General features: G+C 41.4%; 1 protein-coding gene across 6 annotated transcripts; it reads left to right on the top strand.

Moving 5' to 3' along the window:
* Positions 1–891: 891 nt before the first annotated feature.
* TLR5 (toll like receptor 5) lies at positions 892–15,021 on the top strand. 6 transcript variants are annotated; one of them, XR_014691357.1, is made up of 4 exons: positions 4,199–5,814; positions 5,975–6,074; positions 9,279–12,753; positions 13,302–15,021. XR_014691357.1 is itself a non-coding variant. In XM_084514372.1 (3 exons), the coding sequence occupies exons 2-3, from the start codon at positions 6,022–6,024 to the stop codon at positions 11,863–11,865; spliced, it is 2,640 nt and encodes an 879-aa protein (XP_084370498.1). In that variant the 5' UTR covers positions 892–1,037; positions 5,975–6,021; the 3' UTR covers positions 11,866–15,021. The 6 variants fall into 6 exon arrangements, 5 of the variants coding, with proteins under 5 accessions (XP_084370498.1, XP_084370501.1, XP_084370499.1 ...); XM_084514372.1 differs by lacking the exon at positions 4,199–5,814 and adding an exon at positions 892–1,037 and having other exon boundaries at positions 9,279–15,021; XM_084514373.1 differs by lacking the exon at positions 4,199–5,814 and adding an exon at positions 1,546–2,170 and having other exon boundaries at positions 9,279–15,021.
* Positions 15,022–18,411: the final 3,390 nt, after the last annotated feature.

The raw sequence follows: 18,411 nt of genomic DNA, 5'->3' as shown, positions 1-18,411 counted from the left end.
TGTTTTCAGTGGCCTTTGAGCTGTTGCTTCAGTGCCTGGGTGTGTTGCAGTCTCTCACCTGATTTAACAAGTAGAATAGATCACAGGCAACCAAAGAGCTGCACTGATTAAATTAAAATATGTATATGTATTATTACTTATAAGTACCCAATACAAAAGTGACATAAATATTAGAAATAATGAGTAAAAACAAAGAAACAAAAAAGAGCAGCAAGAAGACAGGCACTTTGGTATCATTTCTGGCCCAATCAATTCCACATAAAGCAGAACAGCTTCGTCTGTACAGAGGGAGAACTTCCTATCTAGATATCCTATGATCTGATGGGACATCATGGCACATCAGGGACAGAAGCAGCATTCAGATCCTAGTAGAAGAGAGGCTCTGGAAGGAGTGAGGTAGCCATGGAGTGTAGGTGTAGGCGAGGAGTACTACAACTTGCTGGAAGCTGTGTGTGTAGGCTGTTTTAGACATTCATCTCTAAAACAGGTTTAGAGGTGAGATTCGTTTAATTTAACAGGTGAATCTTAAGACATGACCCTTGGTTCCACACTTCTAACTATCGAGATTAGGTCATGCTTTGGTTAACGTGATGTAATGTGTATAACCACTGTTTTAGGAACCTATTTCTCCCATGCAATGCAACTAAATCCCCAGCTCACAGCTGCGGGTATGGCCAGGCAGCAGTGTGCTAAAAAGTTAGTTGGCTGGGCCAGTGAAAAACTTAAGAAACAAGCACTTTTACAACGAGCATCAATTTCCAGATGTCTTTAAGTGAAAAATAAAAGCTTAAATTACTGCGTATCTAAATACGTAATAAAAACGTCATTTCTTTTTTAGACCTCTTTTCATTCCTGTTGTTTACATTCCTCTTCAAGAATTACTGTAACAGGCACATAAATCAGCTTCGTGTAAGGCAATGAAGGAGGCAGAACAGGCTGACCATCGGAAATGGGCTAAGCCTGCGAGCAGAGGGTCAGCGGCTTGCAGCAGGCTTTGCTTGGAGGCAGCGCACATCCCAGGGCAAGCAGTGCTGGAGGTAAGAGACGGGGGTGTGGGAGTCTTTCTACTGGCAGATCAGCTGGAACAGCTCAGGCACCAAGCAGCTTGCGCTGTGTAGACTGAGGTCAGGCGGTGGGATCGCCTTTTATGCATTAAACTGCTTCTTCGGAAGAAGCCGGGCGAAGCCAGATCCCCTTCCCGACACCTAGCGGCCGCCCGCAGGAAGCCAGTCGGGACTCCCACCCTTGGAGCTAATTCACCTGCCGGTGCTTAATTCCTCCCGGCTTCTCCTGGATGTCTTTCTCCTCTCTTTTGGGTTTCGTTGCCGCGCCGCCGACACCCCCGGCCCCCGCTGCTGCTTCCTTGCCAGTGCTGGGCACGGCCGGCGCTGGGCTCCCGGCTCAGCCCCTGCCCGCAGCCCCCGCCGTGCCCGGGACGGGATGGGACGGGACGGAGGAGGTGGAGGTGGAGGTGGAGGTGAGTGGGGGCAGCTGGGGGCCTCGGGGGTCCTCTCTAGTGGAGGCTCAGCCGCAGGCAGGGGGGCGCCGAGCAGAGCCGAGCCGGGCGCCCAGCTCGGAGCCCCCTTCTGCAGTGCTTTGATGAGTACCTCTAGCTGTGGCTGTCCAAAATGAGGCAGTGGCTGCCGATTTGGTTTAAAATGAGATCGATGCTCAGCTGTCACCGCACACTGTGTGTACACTCCACTCCGTGCCTTATTGCTGGGAGCATTCAGCCAGGGCATGGGAGAGTTAACGCAGCTGTGTCCTCCGCCTGAGGACATCTGCCTTCCTTCCTCCTGACTGGCAACAGGTTTCTTGCCATTCTTCGGCTTCTTTTTGAAGCTATGTCATTGTGCAAGAACTTCCAGAAGCTGATTGAGACAGCAAGAAGCAGGAACCAGCTTACATGTAACAGGAAGGGCAAGAAAAGTCTCCAGGCTGTTCTGTAGGGAGGCCTTCTGGGTGAGCATTTGTGTCATCAGGCTGTGCAAAATGTGCTGAGGTCGGATCTCTTCCCCCCTTCCTTCGGCCTCTGTGCAGAGCATCCCCCCCGTTAGACAGAAACACGTCTTCAATGAATCTTGGATGTTATTCACTGAGGTGTAAGAGCAGCAACAGAAGAGAAGGAGAGTGCCTCCGGATGAAAATAACCAGTGCTCACAGTTAATAGGTAGGTATTTGTACTACAGAAAGGGTTGGTGGTGCGGCGTACTGGAGAATTCCTCAATGCAGTAACTGTTTCAGGTAGTCTCCTGGCTTTTCTGCCTTGTCTGCTTGCTATGTCTCCTTCGCACAGCAGGTTCTGCAGCATAAACTTATGTCACCTGCACTCGTGAGCGCAATTTCCACGTTTTTTGCTCCTCCACCGATGAGTTGGAGCTAACTCAAACCTATTCTAATCTAAGACCTATTGCAAAGAAATTCAGAGGTATCATTTCAACATCCCAATTCCAGGAAAGAGGGGAGGAGGTTTTTAACTTAACTGAAATGCTGGGCAGACCAGTTGTCTGCCTTGCAAGACGTTTGTGGTTCTTTTGTCACTGGCCATTTGCAGCTTGTTATCTATCGGTTGCTTTTTTTAAACATACTTGCAAAAGCAAACATCTTTGTTATCTGTTATCAACACCTGTCTCCACACTCTTCTAAAACTTCTTTAATAAATACTCTGCCCAGATTGGGTCCCAGGAGTGACAGAGTGGCTACTGTGCCATTTCCCTTCCAAGTGGCCATCTAGTCATGTTTGCTGACTTCAGCTACTTACTGCTGTTTTATGCTTGGCCACAATTTCATTGGCATGACAGTGCTGCTTGGCTTTATAAAAAGATTAGTTTTGTAGATAAGGCTATACCAAATTCTGCTTGTGATCCTAGGAGTTAGTCTGAATGCTGCTTCTCTATTCACTGCCCCTTCCCCAAGGTTTTCTGTCAATTCTCTGAAAGCTGGCCTCCTGTAAGTTTAAAATTGCAACCTCCAGCTCAGCTGTCATTCCTGATAGTTACTTCCTATGATCTCTTTGATGTTTTCCAGGAGACAGTTTTAAATTTGGCTGCTTCTAATTATCCTGCAAGCGCGCACACACACACACACACACACACAAAAAAAAAAAAAAAAAAAAAAAAAAAAGGCCCTTTTGTCCCTGAGCTAAATCCTCTGTGTGAGAAACACAGCCCAAAACAATAGCTATGTTTCTTGGTTTCTCAAGGGAAATGCTGCTTCACTGGAGTGGTTTCTAGTCTAGACTAGGCAGCTATCACATGTTAACTTTCAAAGAAAAAGAAGTCAAGATGGACTCAGGGTATGAGACAAGAATTCTTGAGCACAAGCACTTTGTGCAAGTGAGCAAGTGTCCCTGCTGGGAAGCAACCATAGCAGTTAGTTGAAAAAAACGGAATCTTCACTGTCCTCATTGAAGCCTTGAGAAGTTCATTTCTCTACAACCTGGAAGAGAGTAAGAAACCTTGCTGGTCCTCTTCTCGAGGCTATTTGAGGCTCTCTCTGCCTTCGTCATCCCCTATCAGACACAGTGACAGAGCAGCCTGGGCTGCCTGGGGTTGACAGATGGGCCAGTGCCCAGCAGTGGGTCCCTTCGCTGCAATAACCACCCAGCTGGCTGCTCAAGCACAGAAAAGCAGGCTGCCTCTGTTCAGGAGGGAGACACTCAAAACAGTTCCAGGAGCTGGAGTCTGGGGCTGCAGCACCCCCTCTTCTGTCTATCTGGTTTACTCCTGTCCCCCAGAGAAATGGACCAGAGCATGCTTTAGTCTGTATGTTCAATTTTTTCCCCTGTCCTTCTGGAGACCACATTGTTTTAAAGAACTGTAATAGCAGAAGAAGAATAGAGGAATCACGCTCTCTGAAGTGTGCATGCCTGCATCTCATCTTATAATCTGAGGGGATATCAAAATGAATCTAAATGACGAATAGGATCTAGATAATTACATCCAATATGTAGCTTCTGATTACCCAAACCAGTGGCTGGTTTTTATGGCCCTTCTGCTCTGTCAGATCACATAATAACTTCTTGACTTAGGTCCCCCACCTGTGAAAAGAACTGTCTCAGTACTCACTTGCCTTATAATATGCTCTCTGATTTTAAGTCGGAAAATGCTGTATTTGAGTTTAGTGTTCTAGCAGCTTAAGGGAGAGGCTCAGGGGCTTCAAAGGTGCACATTCATTAATCATCTAATTAATATTTTTTTTTTATGGTGTAATTGACTAGACAGGTCCCATATGTTCAGTTTGTTTACATTGCAAGTTTTTATGAGCACAAATGCATATATTGGGATGGCTTAGAGCCTGGACAAAAGCTTGGAGATTTATTTATTTATTTTTGTTTCAGTGGGTAGATTTGATCTAATTGGATAACAGCAACAATACGTATTTTCACAGTACCAGTTGTCCTTTATCTGGTCAATCTAAGAACAAAGTCTTACTGGTTGTGATTTATTTTTTAAGATCTCTATTATGGCCTAGGTAAGTATTGTACACAAACTCCTTTTCAGCAGGCTTACCATGAGATTAAAAGAAAGAGGGTGCTCTTTGAAGGTCTTTTGAAGGTTCTGAGAAATTTTACCAATTAAAAAATACAGATAGTCCTTTACAGTTAGTGTGTATAACCAGTCTCTTAGGAAGATGTCCATAAGTGTCGCCATGAGTGAAGAAAATCATGTAAGAATATTAGATAAGGATATTTAACTTGTTCTGCACTTCTCTGAGAAGTAGAAATGACTCTCTTCTCTGTGGAATTGTGGCATGACTGGATATAGAGGTATAACAGAACAGAGAGGCTCTTTCATTTGTATGGCAGGAAGGGACCCAGGAATTGAAGAATGAGATTGGGAAAAGCAAATTTTTCTGTTCATGTGAACTTAGTAGCATATAGGCAGCCAAGTCCCCCAAAATCTGATCCAAAAGGCCCTTCCTTCAGCTAGTCAACCTGCACAGCACCACCATGTCCTTCTGCTACTCCTGGTACGTGCAGCCATTGCACTGGTGCACCTCAGGTTAAGGAGCCTTGCACAGCAGTTACAGACCCTCTGGAGACTGATGTGAAAAGACAACAGCTTTATATCCTTGGGGGAGCCTTCATGGAGCACTTTATTGGTACCTTTATTATATATACACAACACTCACCTGTCATCCAGTGGCCTACAGAAAATGGCCTAGATGTTTTTGTGAAAGTTAGCATGAGCAAACTATTTGCATCCTTCTTGTGTGTGTGTGTGCGTGCAGTTAAATAAAAATTTACCAGCTTTACCTCTGTCTAGTCTTTATCTGCTGACCACATCCCACAGACCTAAATTATGAGTATTCTTGATCACAAGACTTCATCTGTATAGAATTACTTCAGACAGTCTGTTCTTGTGGTGGGTAACACAACTCCTCTCACTGACTGAGTCGTCATCTAGGGAAATCCTCCATAGGAGGATATCAGGGTCACTGCAATGAGTTACTGAAAAAAATCTTAAACTCTTTAAAGCTTGTTGTTAATTGTATCAAACCGTTCTTCTCTAGAGCCTGTCCAGTTAGCTAGCACTTCTGATGTTTTGTTTCCCAAAAGCTCTGGCTGAAAATTCAGAACTATTTAGGTCAGCTGATTATTTTCATGAGTACACGAGTGCCTATCAGTTGAGCCGGCTTGTGCTGGTTCATATTTGACCTAGGTTATGTGGCAGAAACAGGAGGTGCTGCTGAGGAGAGTAAGCATGCTACTAAAAGCTGTGCAAAACCACTTCTGAGACTGAAATTTTCCTTTCGTATCACTTTTTAAATAGCAAGTGAACATTCTCAGCCATCAACAAGGAGAAAAATAGGGTACGTAACCCATTCTTTATGTGGACTCAGTGCATTTTTGCTGGGGACAGGGAAGGGGAAATGGCGAGTGCTTTGCAACTCTCCATGGAGTAGCTGTTATTCTAACTTCTTCCTGAGTTGTGTACATGAAAAAGTTGACAGTCTTAGTTCCTCTTTTCAGCTACACTGCAGGCCTTGCTCACTGACCGCTTCTGTCAATGTCCTAAGATGTACACAGTTGTGCTGAGAAGGACAGGCAGCACTACAACATCCACTCTCAGGTACTGTCAATTCCCTTCCTTTTTTGCTGTGCTAGTGAAGGTTTCTAGGTGATTTAAAACCATGGTAACAAAAATTAGTTTTTTTTTAAAAAGGTAGTGCAATGTTATAGGTCAGTTCCAGACTACTCTAAGCAGCTGAATCTGCCTTCACTGATCCAGATGCATACTTCCTAGGGAGTCCAAGACACAAACTACAATATTTGCATTCTGTGTGCATTTGCTTGCTGCTTTTAGATCTAGATTCACCTTGTATTGTAAAAGTTCTTTCCATTGCTTAGAAACTTACCTGCTAATGACTTTCCACCCCCAAAGCATTTGCTGTGTTTTTTCTTCCTCTTCCTCCTGCTACTTTTCTTGTTCCCTTGGCTGCTTACCCCTTCTGACATCACTGAAGAAGAAAGAAACAAAACGCCACATGCAGAGCTCTCGTTCTCTAAACTTCATTGCTCCATTTTTCAATAACAAATTAAGCATTTATACAATCCTTCATCTCCAGGAACATGCATGTAACTGAATGGGATGATGGTCATTTTGTAGGAAAAATACTCTTCCCAAAAGGTTGTAGGTACTAATGTACCTATATTATTGCTATTAAAGTACCTAATGGTGAAGGGTTGTACAAAGTACTAGATAGGGAGATTCTATTAAATTAAAAATTGTTGCTGTCTTCACAAGCACAGTAACAGGCATTATGCTGCTAGCATCTTGCTCTTGCTCATGAAGAGCCCAGATCTGTGGGGAAAAAGTAGTAGCTTTTGCAGAAAACATTGAGGGAGCAGTTTACAAATGAAACCTTCCTTGTCACCAAACCTGAGCTGAGGTGAAGTATTAGGACTGTTAAGAGATTGATAGAGATTTTTAACTTACAATAACATAGAGAAGCAGATAAAATGTAAAAGCAGAGGTGGTTAAAAATATTTTACCTTTTTTTATAATTATTTTCTGATAGTAAAAATCAAGATCGATTTTTTAATTTAAAAATAATAAACAATGTTTTCTCATAGCTCCACTCTAAACTTTTTGAGCTTTTTCTTGTGGTAAGTTGGTATACATTTATATTAAATGTTGACTTCCAAAGTACTTTCTATCTGTCATCAGTTTTGCTAATGTTATGACTTTGCCAAAACTCAAACAAAACAAAACAAACCAACCAACCAACCAAACAAACAAACAAAAAAACACAAAAACAAACAAACAAAAAAACAAAAACAACAGCTATAGCATTTGAGCAGATACCTGGAATGGAATTTAAACATCTGTAAAATAATGATCTGCTTGCTATATGTTTAGCTGTGTCTTCTTTTACTAACCTACAATATCTTGTAGGAACTTAAATATTATAGAGCTGGCTATTTAAAATGTCCCCTTAACAGTGTATGTTAAGTCAAAAAAGAGGATAAAAAGTATAATTTTTTTGTAGTATTATGGATAATTTCCTGTAGATGCAGTTAAAATCTCTTAAAAGAATTTTGATACTTATTGCCTGCAATTTGCTTTTATTTGGAGCAAATCCTAAATATTTGCTGAGACAAAATGAGAATTAAATTTGAATGCCAGAACTTTTGAATTTAACACTCTATCCTCACCATCTATCATCATCTCTTTCACATTCAAGAACAAGGTCTTGACTCAAACCACAAAACTGTCTTAAAAACTGACAAGATAAAAACATGAAATACAAAGTTGTAGGGTGTGTATTTCCCACCTGAAATTTGAGCCCTTAAGGTGGAAATTTACAGACTCATCTTAGTCATCGTAATGGTTAGATGCTTGCGAGTTCAAATTTCAGTATAACTTGATGACTTTGAAACCATCAACAAAAAATGTTAGGTTCCGTGAGATTGTGTCAAAGTTAATGAGATTTAACTGTACTATTATAACCTTGTAATTCTTACTTGTGGCGTCTATAAAAATGGCTAGGTCTTTCCTTTGGTATTTGAAATGTGAATATCAGACTGGTTTCTACTGACATACTTCCTCATTTCCTAGAAGTCTGTGCACTTGGTATGACAGCAACAAGCATAAGATGTTTTTAGTTCAAGTTCTAAATTCTGCACAGCGTTCTGTACTTGTGCTTTAAAGAATCAGTGTGCTTAAATCATAATAATAATTAATGGGATTTACCTCTTTTCAATTACTGGGTCAAAGCCCAACTCTCTTTCCCCATCTTACATTGGATTGCCAGTCAGTAAATCAGTTCAAATAATGGTGTTTAAAAAGGAGAGGCAGATGGTTGCAACCTTAGCTAACATTGTTTTGTTTTGTTTTTTAACTACAGTACACAAACAACTACTTTAGTGATAATAATTTGCTTTATTTTGTAACATGCTCAACGAAAAAGACTTTCCTTTCTTTGAAGAGATTTATGTCTGAGAGAGACAGGCCGACAGATGGTATAACGCATGGAAAATCCAGTGTGTGAATAAATTAATAAATATATTCACCATCGGGTTGCATAAATTATGTTATGTACCTTTTTGCAATAACTTAGCAATTTACAGTTCAGCAAATGTATTTTTTCACATCTTGCAGCACTGTTTTCAGGCTGCCACATTTTTCTTTTCCTTCACTGTTAGCCTTGCACCTGCCTATTCTAAAACTATTTTACCACTCTTTCAAGAACAATTTCACATTACAGGGTTAATCTCAGAGTTACAGAGCCCCATATGAAGTTCCCCTTTTAGGAACTTCATGGCTGTTAGGCACTACTGTGTTAGAGCAACCTACACTCCAGATAGCATCATTGTCCTCACAAGTAGAGAGCTGAGGGAGAGGGCAGCACTGGCCTGCCCTGTTCTGATGACTGGATGAGGCATTTATACTTTAGTAATCCAAACTGTTTAAACCTGTTTGGATCACCAATTAAGGAATTAAGCTAATATACCAGTGTTGTCACTTTCATGATGCAAATTAAATTGCTAGACTAACACATTGTTACTTAACTATTGGGGTTTTGGTGCTGACCTTAAGATGTAGATCAGGAGAATTACTTTTCGTATCAGAGGTGCTCGTGTCTCTTTAGGATCCATTTTCTGAGACTATCAGATGATGCTTATTAGATTTCAAAGAAAGGATAAATCCAAATCACTAGTAATTTTTAGCATGACATTAATCTTCTATTCTACAACTATTAAAAACCTGCTATACCACTTATTGCAGATAGTAGCAGAATTAATGCTTACTATTTTCACTTCTTTCATACAGATTCATGATGTTACATCAACAGCTAGTACTTGTTTTTGGAATATCACTAGCTAGAAATACCTTTGCATCTAGAAGGTGTTATTCAGAAGCCCTAGTTGCCATGTATTGTTCGTGCAACCTCACAGCTATTCCACCTGTGCCAAAGAACACCGTGAAGCTTTTGCTATGTTTGAACTATATCAGAGAAGTGAATTCATCTTCATTTCCACTACTGGAGCATTTGTTGTACTTGGAAATTGGAACACAATATGTCTCACCTGTTATCATAGGAAAAGAAGCTTTCAGGAACCTGCCAAACCTCCGTGTTTTAGACTTAGGACAAAATGAGATTCTTCAGCTGGATCTTGATGTTTTTGTGGGCTTGACAAGTTTGACTGAACTCCGGCTGTTTCGCAACAACCTTGGAGCTTCCATCCTTGAGGAGCGCTACTTTCAAGATTTGATCTCATTAGAAAAATTGGATCTTTCAGGAAACCAAATAACAAAACTTCAGCCTCATTCCTTGTTTTATAATCTAACAGTCTTGAAAAGTGTGAACCTGAAATTCAATGACATATCCAAACTGTGTGAAAGCAATCTTACCAGCTTCCAAGGAAAACACTTTTCATTTTTTAGCCTCAGTAATACTTATTTGTATAAGATTAATGAAACCGTCTGGGCCAAATGCCCAAATCCTTTCAGAAATATTACCTTTAACTTACTTGACGTTAGTGAGAATGGCTGGAGCACAGAGAAAGTCCAGCATTTCTGTACAGCCATTAAAGGGACTCCAATCAATACTTTAAGTTTTAGCTTTCATACAATGGGCTCAGGATTTGGATACAATAACTTAAAAAATCCAGATAATGATACATTTACAGGGCTAGCAAAAAGTGATCTTCGTGTGCTTGATATTTCCAATGGTTACATTTTCTCTCTCAATTCATTAATCTTTAAAAGCCTTGGTAATCTGGAATCACTAAACCTTTTCAGAAACAAGGTGAATCAGATCCAAAGGCAAGCATTTTTTGGCTTGGGAAAACTAATAACTCTCAATCTCTCAAGTAATCTTTTAGGTGAGCTGTATGATTATACTTTTGAGGGGTTACATAGTGTAATGTACATTGATTTGCAGCAAAACCATATTGGCATGATTGGTCAAAAATCATTCAGTAAATTAGTAAATCTGAAAATAATCAATCTGAGAGACAATGCCATTAAAAAACTCCCTTCCTTTCCACGTCTGATGTATGCCTCTTTAGGTGAAAATAAGTTAATGTCTATATCTAACACAGCAATAGCTGCCACGTATCTTGAATTAGAGAGAAATTGGTTGGCAGATCTGGGTGACCTGTATGTTATTTTCCAAGTTCCAGGTGTGCAGTATATCTTCTTAAAACAGAATCGCTTCTCTTATTGTGAGAAAAGCGTTACTGTTACAGAAAACAATCAGTTAATTTTTATGGATCTAGGAGAAAACATGTTACAGCTTGTGTGGGAGAGAGGTTCATGTCTGGATGTGTTCAGGCCACTGTCCAAACTTCAGGTTCTACTTCTTAACAACAACTACCTTAATGCTCTTCCACAGGGAATTTTTAGTGGCCTAATATCTCTAGAAGGACTTGATCTGGCTTCCAACCTCTTGTCTCATCTCTCTCCTGGGATTTTTCCAAAAAGCCTAAGACACCTAAACTTGTCTGGAAACCAGCTTTTTTCCCCTGAGCCTGAAGTCTTTATGTCTTTGAGTACTCTGGATATAACACATAACAGCTATGTCTGTGATTGTACTTTAAAGAGCCTACTAGTGTGGCTAAATGAAACCAATGTAACTCTAGCTGGCTCACAGTTTGACAGGTACTGTGTGTACCCACCTGTGTTGGCAGGGGAACCACTATCATTTCTGACACATGATTGCGATGAAGATGAACTCCAGCAGACACTCAGATTCTCGGTATTCATCTTCACGTCCACCACCCTTCTAATGTTTTTAATGGCAGTCATCATTTTTACTCGCTGTCGGGGGATTTGTTTTGTCTGGTATAAAACTATCACAAAACAATTGATAGACAGCCATCCACCAGCAGCAGGTACAAGTGAATACAAGTATGATGCATATTTGTGCTACAGCAAAAATGATTTTGAATGGGTCCAGAATTCTTTGCTAAAGCACCTGGATTCACAGTATTTTGATAAAAACAGATTTACCTTGTGCTTTGAGGAACGAGATTTCATGCCTGGGGAAGAACATATCAACAATATTCGTGATGCCATTTGGAACAGCAGAAAAACAATTTGCATTGTGACCAGACAGTTTCTCAAAGATGGGTGGTGTGTGGAAGCCTTTAATTTTGCCCAGAGCAGGTACTTTAGTGATCTGAAAGATGTCCTCATTATGGTAGTAGTTGGGTCACTTTCTCAGTATCAACTGATGAAGCACAAACCAATTCGAATCTATTTACAAAGGAGTCAATATCTGCAATGGCCTGAAGATTATCAAGATATAGAATGGTTTTTAAATAACCTTTCTTACCAAATTCTGAAGGAAAAAGAAGTGCAAAGGAATGTCGATGGTATAGAGCTGCAGACTGTAGCGACACTCTCACATTGACAGTGTATGGGTTGTGGCTTTCCAGATGTCCTCTTTCTAGCTGTGCCTGGGCAGGAAGAAACAGAAGCTTTGCTTCGTTCTTCCATGAAGAAGCAGGTAGAAACAAAACTGTTTCAGTTTTAATCCTACTAAATGTAGAAACAACTTGAAAGCAACCAGCAAATACAAGGAAGTGCAATTATTTTATGGACTATGGCACCCATTTTCAGACAAATTAATGAATCACAAATGCCTCACATTTCTCACATTTTGGATGCTTAGTTTCAAACAACTTAATACTATTTACAGACTGCTACATACTTACAGGTCTCTGTTTCAGTGAGAGGAGGAAGCCCATTTTTTTTTCCCCCTAAAATAGAGTCCATTATACTGTACATGACCCACATATGTTTTCATGTATAGCCTAATGTGATCATTGGTTTATTGATTACTTGCTCCTGTGCTTTCTCAACTCAGTAAGTTTTCATGCCCTATTTCAAAGTAGCATTAGTGTTTTACACCTTTATGCTTTAAATTGGTGTTGCACGGATCTTTTTTATTTGTTCTCTATTAAATTATCCACAGCTTCTCAACTGCAATGTACAACTTATGAATTTCATTCATCCCCTTCCCCTCCACAACTTCTGTTTGGTGGTAAAACTACAGTCATTGAGCTACTTCATTTGCTGCTGTTTCAGTCTGGCACTTTCTCAGTTGAGCTGCCTCCAGCCCTACAGAGAGAAATGAGCATCACCTACAGACCTGAAGCAAGCCTGGAAAACCTAACAAACCATCTCGAAAAACAAACAAGAAACTACCTCAGCAGCCACAGGGGCTGTACACCAGTGATATGGCCAATAGTACAGTATCCACTAGGCAGTTTTCACATTCTGTGGGTGGAAAATGAAGGTAACTTTTGTGTGTCATTTGGGTTTTTCTCTGTACATCCTGTGTCCTGATCAACTCTAAGTTTTTTTTTTTTGTTTGTTTGTTTGTTTGTTTGTTTGTTTGTTTCCTGGTTCTATTGAAATATTTTTTCTGGAATCATAATTGTCTATTTACCCTCTCAACATTTTATCACTGTTTTGCTCAGGTGTATATCTTCAGGAGGTTGCTCAGGGTCATTTTAATAAAAGTCTGAGCCGTCACTAATGTGGTGTAACCTCAGCAAGCAGCTGAAGTTCCCCACAGCCACTCGCTAACTCTCCCCAGGTGGGTTGGGGATGAGAATTGGAAAGGTACAAGTGTGAGACTCATGGGTTGAAACAAAGCCCCCTGAAAAAAAAAAAAAGCCACATACACAAGCAAAATAAAACAAAACAAGAATTCATTTGCTACTTCCTATCAGTAGGCAGGTGTTCAGCCACTCCCAGGAAGTGGGCTCATCATGCCTGACAGTTTCTGGGGAAAACAAATGCCATCACTCCAAATGTCCCGTTCTTACTCCTTTACCCCAGCTTTTGTTGCTGAACATAATATGGTGAGCCTCACCTCTGTGCCTGGCAAGATCATGGCACAGATCCTCCTGGAAGCAGTGTCAAGGCACATGCAAGACAAAGAGGTGATCCGAGACAGCCAGCATGGCTTCACCAAGGGCAAATCGTGCCTGACCAATCTGGTGGCTTTCTACAACGGAGTGACTGCATCAGTTGTCAAGGGAAGACCGACTGATGTCATCTACCAGGACTTCTCTAAAGCCTTTGGCACAGTCCCACCTGACATCCTGGTCTCCAAATTGGAGAGAGAAGGATTTGATGAGTGGACCATTCAGTGGACAAGGAGTTGGCTTGAGGGTCACACCCAGAAGTGTTGGTCAATGGCTCTGTGTCCAGGTGGAGGTTGGTGACAAGTGATGTCCCTCAGGGGTCTGTCTGGGGACTGGTACTGTTCAATAGACGGTGCAGCAAATTTGTAGATGACACCAAGCTGAGTGGTGCAATTGATACCAAAGAAGGAAGGGATGTGATCCAAAGAGACCTGGACAAGCTTGAGGTTTGGGCCCATGTGAACCAAGTTAAACAAGTCCAAGTGCAAAGGTGCTGCACCTGGGTTGGGGCAATCCCAGGCATGAGCAAAGACTGGGAGAAGAAGTCACTGAGAGCAGCCCTGAAGAGAAGGACTTGGGGGTTCTGGTGGATGAAAAGCTCAACATGAGCCAGCAGTGTGTGCTTGCAGCCCAGGGATTCATGCCAGCTGTATCCTGGGCTGCATCAACAGAGGAGTGGCCAGAAGGTTGAGGGAGGTGATTGTGCCCCTCTGCTCTGCCCTTGCGAGGCCCCACCTGGAGTGCTGCATCCAGGTCTGGGGCCTGCAATGCAAGAAGGATGCGGGGCTGTTAGAGGAGGATCCAGAGGAGGGCCACAAAGATGGTCAGAGGGCTAGAGCACCTCTCCTATGAAGAAAGGCTGAGAGAGCTGGGGGTGTTCAGCCTACAGAAGAGAAGGCTCTGGGGTGACTTCATTGTAACCTTTCAGTACTTAAAGGGGGCTTATAAAAAAGATGGAGAGTGATTCTTAGCTCAAACAGATAATGAGAGGACAAGGGAGAATAATTCCAAACTAAAAGAGGAGAGATTTAGATTAGATATTAGGAAGAAATTCTATACTCAGAGGGTGGTGAGGCCCTGGCACAGGTTGCCCAGAGGAGCTGTGGATGCCCCATCCCTGGAGATGCTCGAGGCCAGGCTGGATGGGGCTTTGGTCAACCTGGTCTAGTGGGAGGTGTCCCTGCACATGGCAGGATGGGTTGGAACTGGATAATCTTTGAGGTCCCTTCCTGCCCGAGCCATTCTGTGATTCTGTGATCATATTGAATGGGATATGTCTTTGGCCAGTTTGGGCCAGCTGTCCTGGCTGCATGCCCTCCTGTCTCCTTGTGCACCCGCAGCCTCCTCACTGGCAGGGCAGCAGGAGAAGTAGAAAAGTTCTCGGCTCTGTGCAAGCACTGCTCTGCAACAACTAAAAACATCAGTGTGTTATCACCGCTATTTTCATTGAAAATCAAAAGCACAGCATCATACAATCCTCTTCAAAGAAAATTAACTCTATCCAAGCCAAAACAATGACAATTGTGCACTGTTACAAAACCTGCACCCAGTTTTTTTGATTGTGACACAGTCTTTGAAGGTATTGTTCGTCTGATTTTATACATGTGTTCAATAAAGGCTTACCAAAACAAGTTCAGTATGGGTTGGGTGAATTTTTCACTGTAGCGAAGAAGCAGGAATGGACTGGTTTATAAACTGGCTGTCTTGACCTTAGCTGCAAACAAATAGTACCACCTTAACTATCTTCACAGAAGCAATAAAGTACAATATGCTTCATGAGAACGCAGCTCTTCAACTAACGAAGTGCCTGTGACTGATATAATTTACTCTCAATGTAATAATATGCATGATTTCTATTGATACAACTGCTACAGCAAAATATTACTTTTTTCTCAATAGGTGTAGTCATTCAGGAACAGAAAAGGGCTAAACTTTGGGAAAATTTCCTGTTTGCATGGGGCAGGAGGATTAAGAAAAGGGACGGGACTGTGCTCTTGAAGCCCTGGGTGTCGCTGTTGGCTTGGGTAACAGCTAAGGCTGTCCTAAACTCCTCCTGCCTCCGGTCCTCTGCAGCTGCTGACATTATTAGGGACGAAATGCTGCTGCACAGTCAGAAAAAGAACTGGCAGCCCCGGCTTCCCAGAGACCCCGTGGGCTGTAACGAAAGCCACCACTCCGTGCGTTTCTTACAGGTCTCTGAAAGCATCCAACTTTTTCTATTTTCCCCAGCCAGTGCAAATATTTGAAGACATTCTCTTCAGTCAGAGGTTATATATATATATTCAATAAAAGCTTACCAAGCTACTGACAGCCAAAGCAGGAATCAATCTGTACAATGAAGATCACATGCAGGTCTAGGTGATGGATCTGTATGCAGTGTAAGAGATGGGAATTTTAAAAGCATGTTTAAGAAATTATATTTGAATGACTGTCACAAAACTTTTTTAGGTCAAGTGTTAACTGAGAGCCCTCTCCAGTAAGGACCTTATTGTGTACTTACCAGACACTCCTATCACTTCAGGTACTTAAAACTTATTTCAGCTAACCTATGTATGCAGGAACTAAAGCCAAGATGGTTTTAACAAAGTCTTTGCTTTTTTTTTGTTTGAAATGCTTCTCCCTACTGCTTATGGCACTGGTGGAAGGTGGCTAGATCAAACTCACATTTACTTCAGTCTTCTGACTTTTTACATAAAGGTAATGAAACCTTCGGATGAAATTTCATTGTCTGTCCCATACCTCCATATGATAGATATATATACCATTTTGGAAGCATAAAGAAAGTAAAACTGTTAGGAGCAGCTGGGAAAACATCCTTATACCACAGAGGCATCTTAGAAACATGAGTAGCACAGCCTCCATCTGCTCCTTGCAAATTCTAGTGCAACGGATTGGCAAAAGGAAGTAAAGAGATTTTTGGAGAACATGCTACTGAACCGTTCCTGATTGTGGAATGGTGGATAGGCATATGAATAATTCCAGTGTGAAATTTTCAAGAAATCTGAAATAACTTCATTTTTTACTCACTGTGAAACCACCCCAAGCCTGAGACACTCAGAACAAATGCAGTTGTCTCAGCTGGTACAGTCTGTCCTATCCAATGAAAAAAATGACTTCAAATAGATCATAGGACTTCAATCACCACTACTGTGGAATCACCTCCTCTTAAATGACAAAGCCAGGGGAATTGTCAAGAAAGGGCTTGTGCAGACTTTGTACTGCTCTGCTCAGCAGGAATCACAAAGGTATCCTGTACAAAAATGGAGAATGACTATGTTTGATGAATTAATGTCATGCATTGAGCCTCAACCTCATAGCTATTGCTCAGATTCCCTTAAGGCTCACCGGGAACATTACTGCTCTATTAGAATTTTATGGCTCTTTAGTTAAGGATACTCTCATTGGTTTTATTCACCTTCCCCAGTGAAAGACATTAACTTGTTGTTGGAGAGTGTCCAGAATAGAGTGTGAAGTGTGACACTGGCTCTAAAATAAGCTATTAGGATGGAAGCTGGTGAATTTATTCGCAGTAGGAACACATGGAATATTCAGACAGTGACTTAGTGCCACATGCTATCAGCTGAGATATTTGATAGTAAGACCCTGCTTCAACCGTTGCAACATATATTATAAACATTAACTGGGGAAGCAGTCAATGCAGTGGTTCAAGAGTTATAGCTAGCAAACTTGTCAGAGTCCAGTGAAGCCAGGCTTCTGCTTCCCTTCCCATCCAATATGCACACTAGGCTTACCAAAGTATTGTCCAGTTATATTTACTAATCCCACTTGCTAATCCCTCCTCAGACACTGTTCAGCATGCTGCTGGAGCTATCACCTTGTTCATTTACAGTTAGCATCCATTGTTGCTCCCACTCCAATAGCAGTACAGTAGCTGTGGAGAATGCTACCACAGATAAGACTATAGAGAATTCATTCTCTTGAGTGGGACACTCATCCATACATTGCTCAGAATCACACTGCCTTTCTTTTTCTTGTGCAATATCATTAACTCAGCTCATTTTTTGACTTCTGAGTCTCTCTGAGCATTACAGCTCTCCTACTTCCCACTGCCAGAGACCATCTGGGTTTCAGATTATTGTACACCACTTTCTCAATTTCATGTGGTACTGATTATTTTACAATGGCTTTAACATGTTCTCTTCTCACTGGAACTGTGAATTTCAGCAGTCCAGTTAAATCACAAAGCAAGACCCATACATGGCAAAATACTTAGAGATGAGGAGCAATACACAAGTGAGTGGCAGGAGTGGGAGGAGAAAACACTGCAAGTGGAGCAGAAGCAGCACATGTGAATCTGGCAGATCACCAAAGTTAGGAAGAGCACATATAACAGTCTAAGCATCTTGCCATTAAAAAGGTACTTCCATTCCATGGAAAGTGGAAACTTGAAGCAAGCAAAGATAAGACAAGGAACAAAATCTCTTTATCATGAAACTTTGTATCAGGAAGTGTATTGATAGAACAAGGAATAATGATTTTAAACTAAAAGAGGGTAGGTTTTAGATTAGACATTAGGAAGAAATTCTTTATTCATAGAGTGGTGAGATACTGGAACAGTTTGCCCAGAGAAGCTGTTTGTGCCGCATCCTTGAGGAACTCAAGGTCAGGTTGGATGTGGCTGTGGGCAACCTGACCTACTAGATGGTGTCCCTGCCTATGGCAGAGGGATTGGAACTAGATGATCTTTGAAGTCTCTTCTAACCCAAACCATTCTATGATTCTATGATAAGACCCATCTTTAGGGTATGGGAATCCAAACCTGATTAAACAGAATTCTCGTACAACAAGCAGATTGAGTGGAATTAGCACTAGCACTAGCTATATTTGCAAGGTTTCTTTGCACTATATATTGCTGCCAACAACAAGCATGCAGTTATATGAAATAAGGCTTCCAAAATAAAGAGTCTGATATTCAAAACAAAAGAAAACAAAACACCACAGATTAGAAAACAATTATAAATGTCTGGTATTTGACCCTACAAGACCACATTTTAACACTT

This window comes from Aythya ferina, assembly GCF_964211825.1.
Source record: "Aythya ferina genome assembly, chromosome: 3".
Lineage (NCBI taxonomy): Eukaryota > Metazoa > Chordata > Aves > Anseriformes > Anatidae > Aythya > Aythya ferina.
Note: the sequence above shows the minus strand (reverse complement) of the source record. Positions and strands in the feature narration are given on the sequence as shown.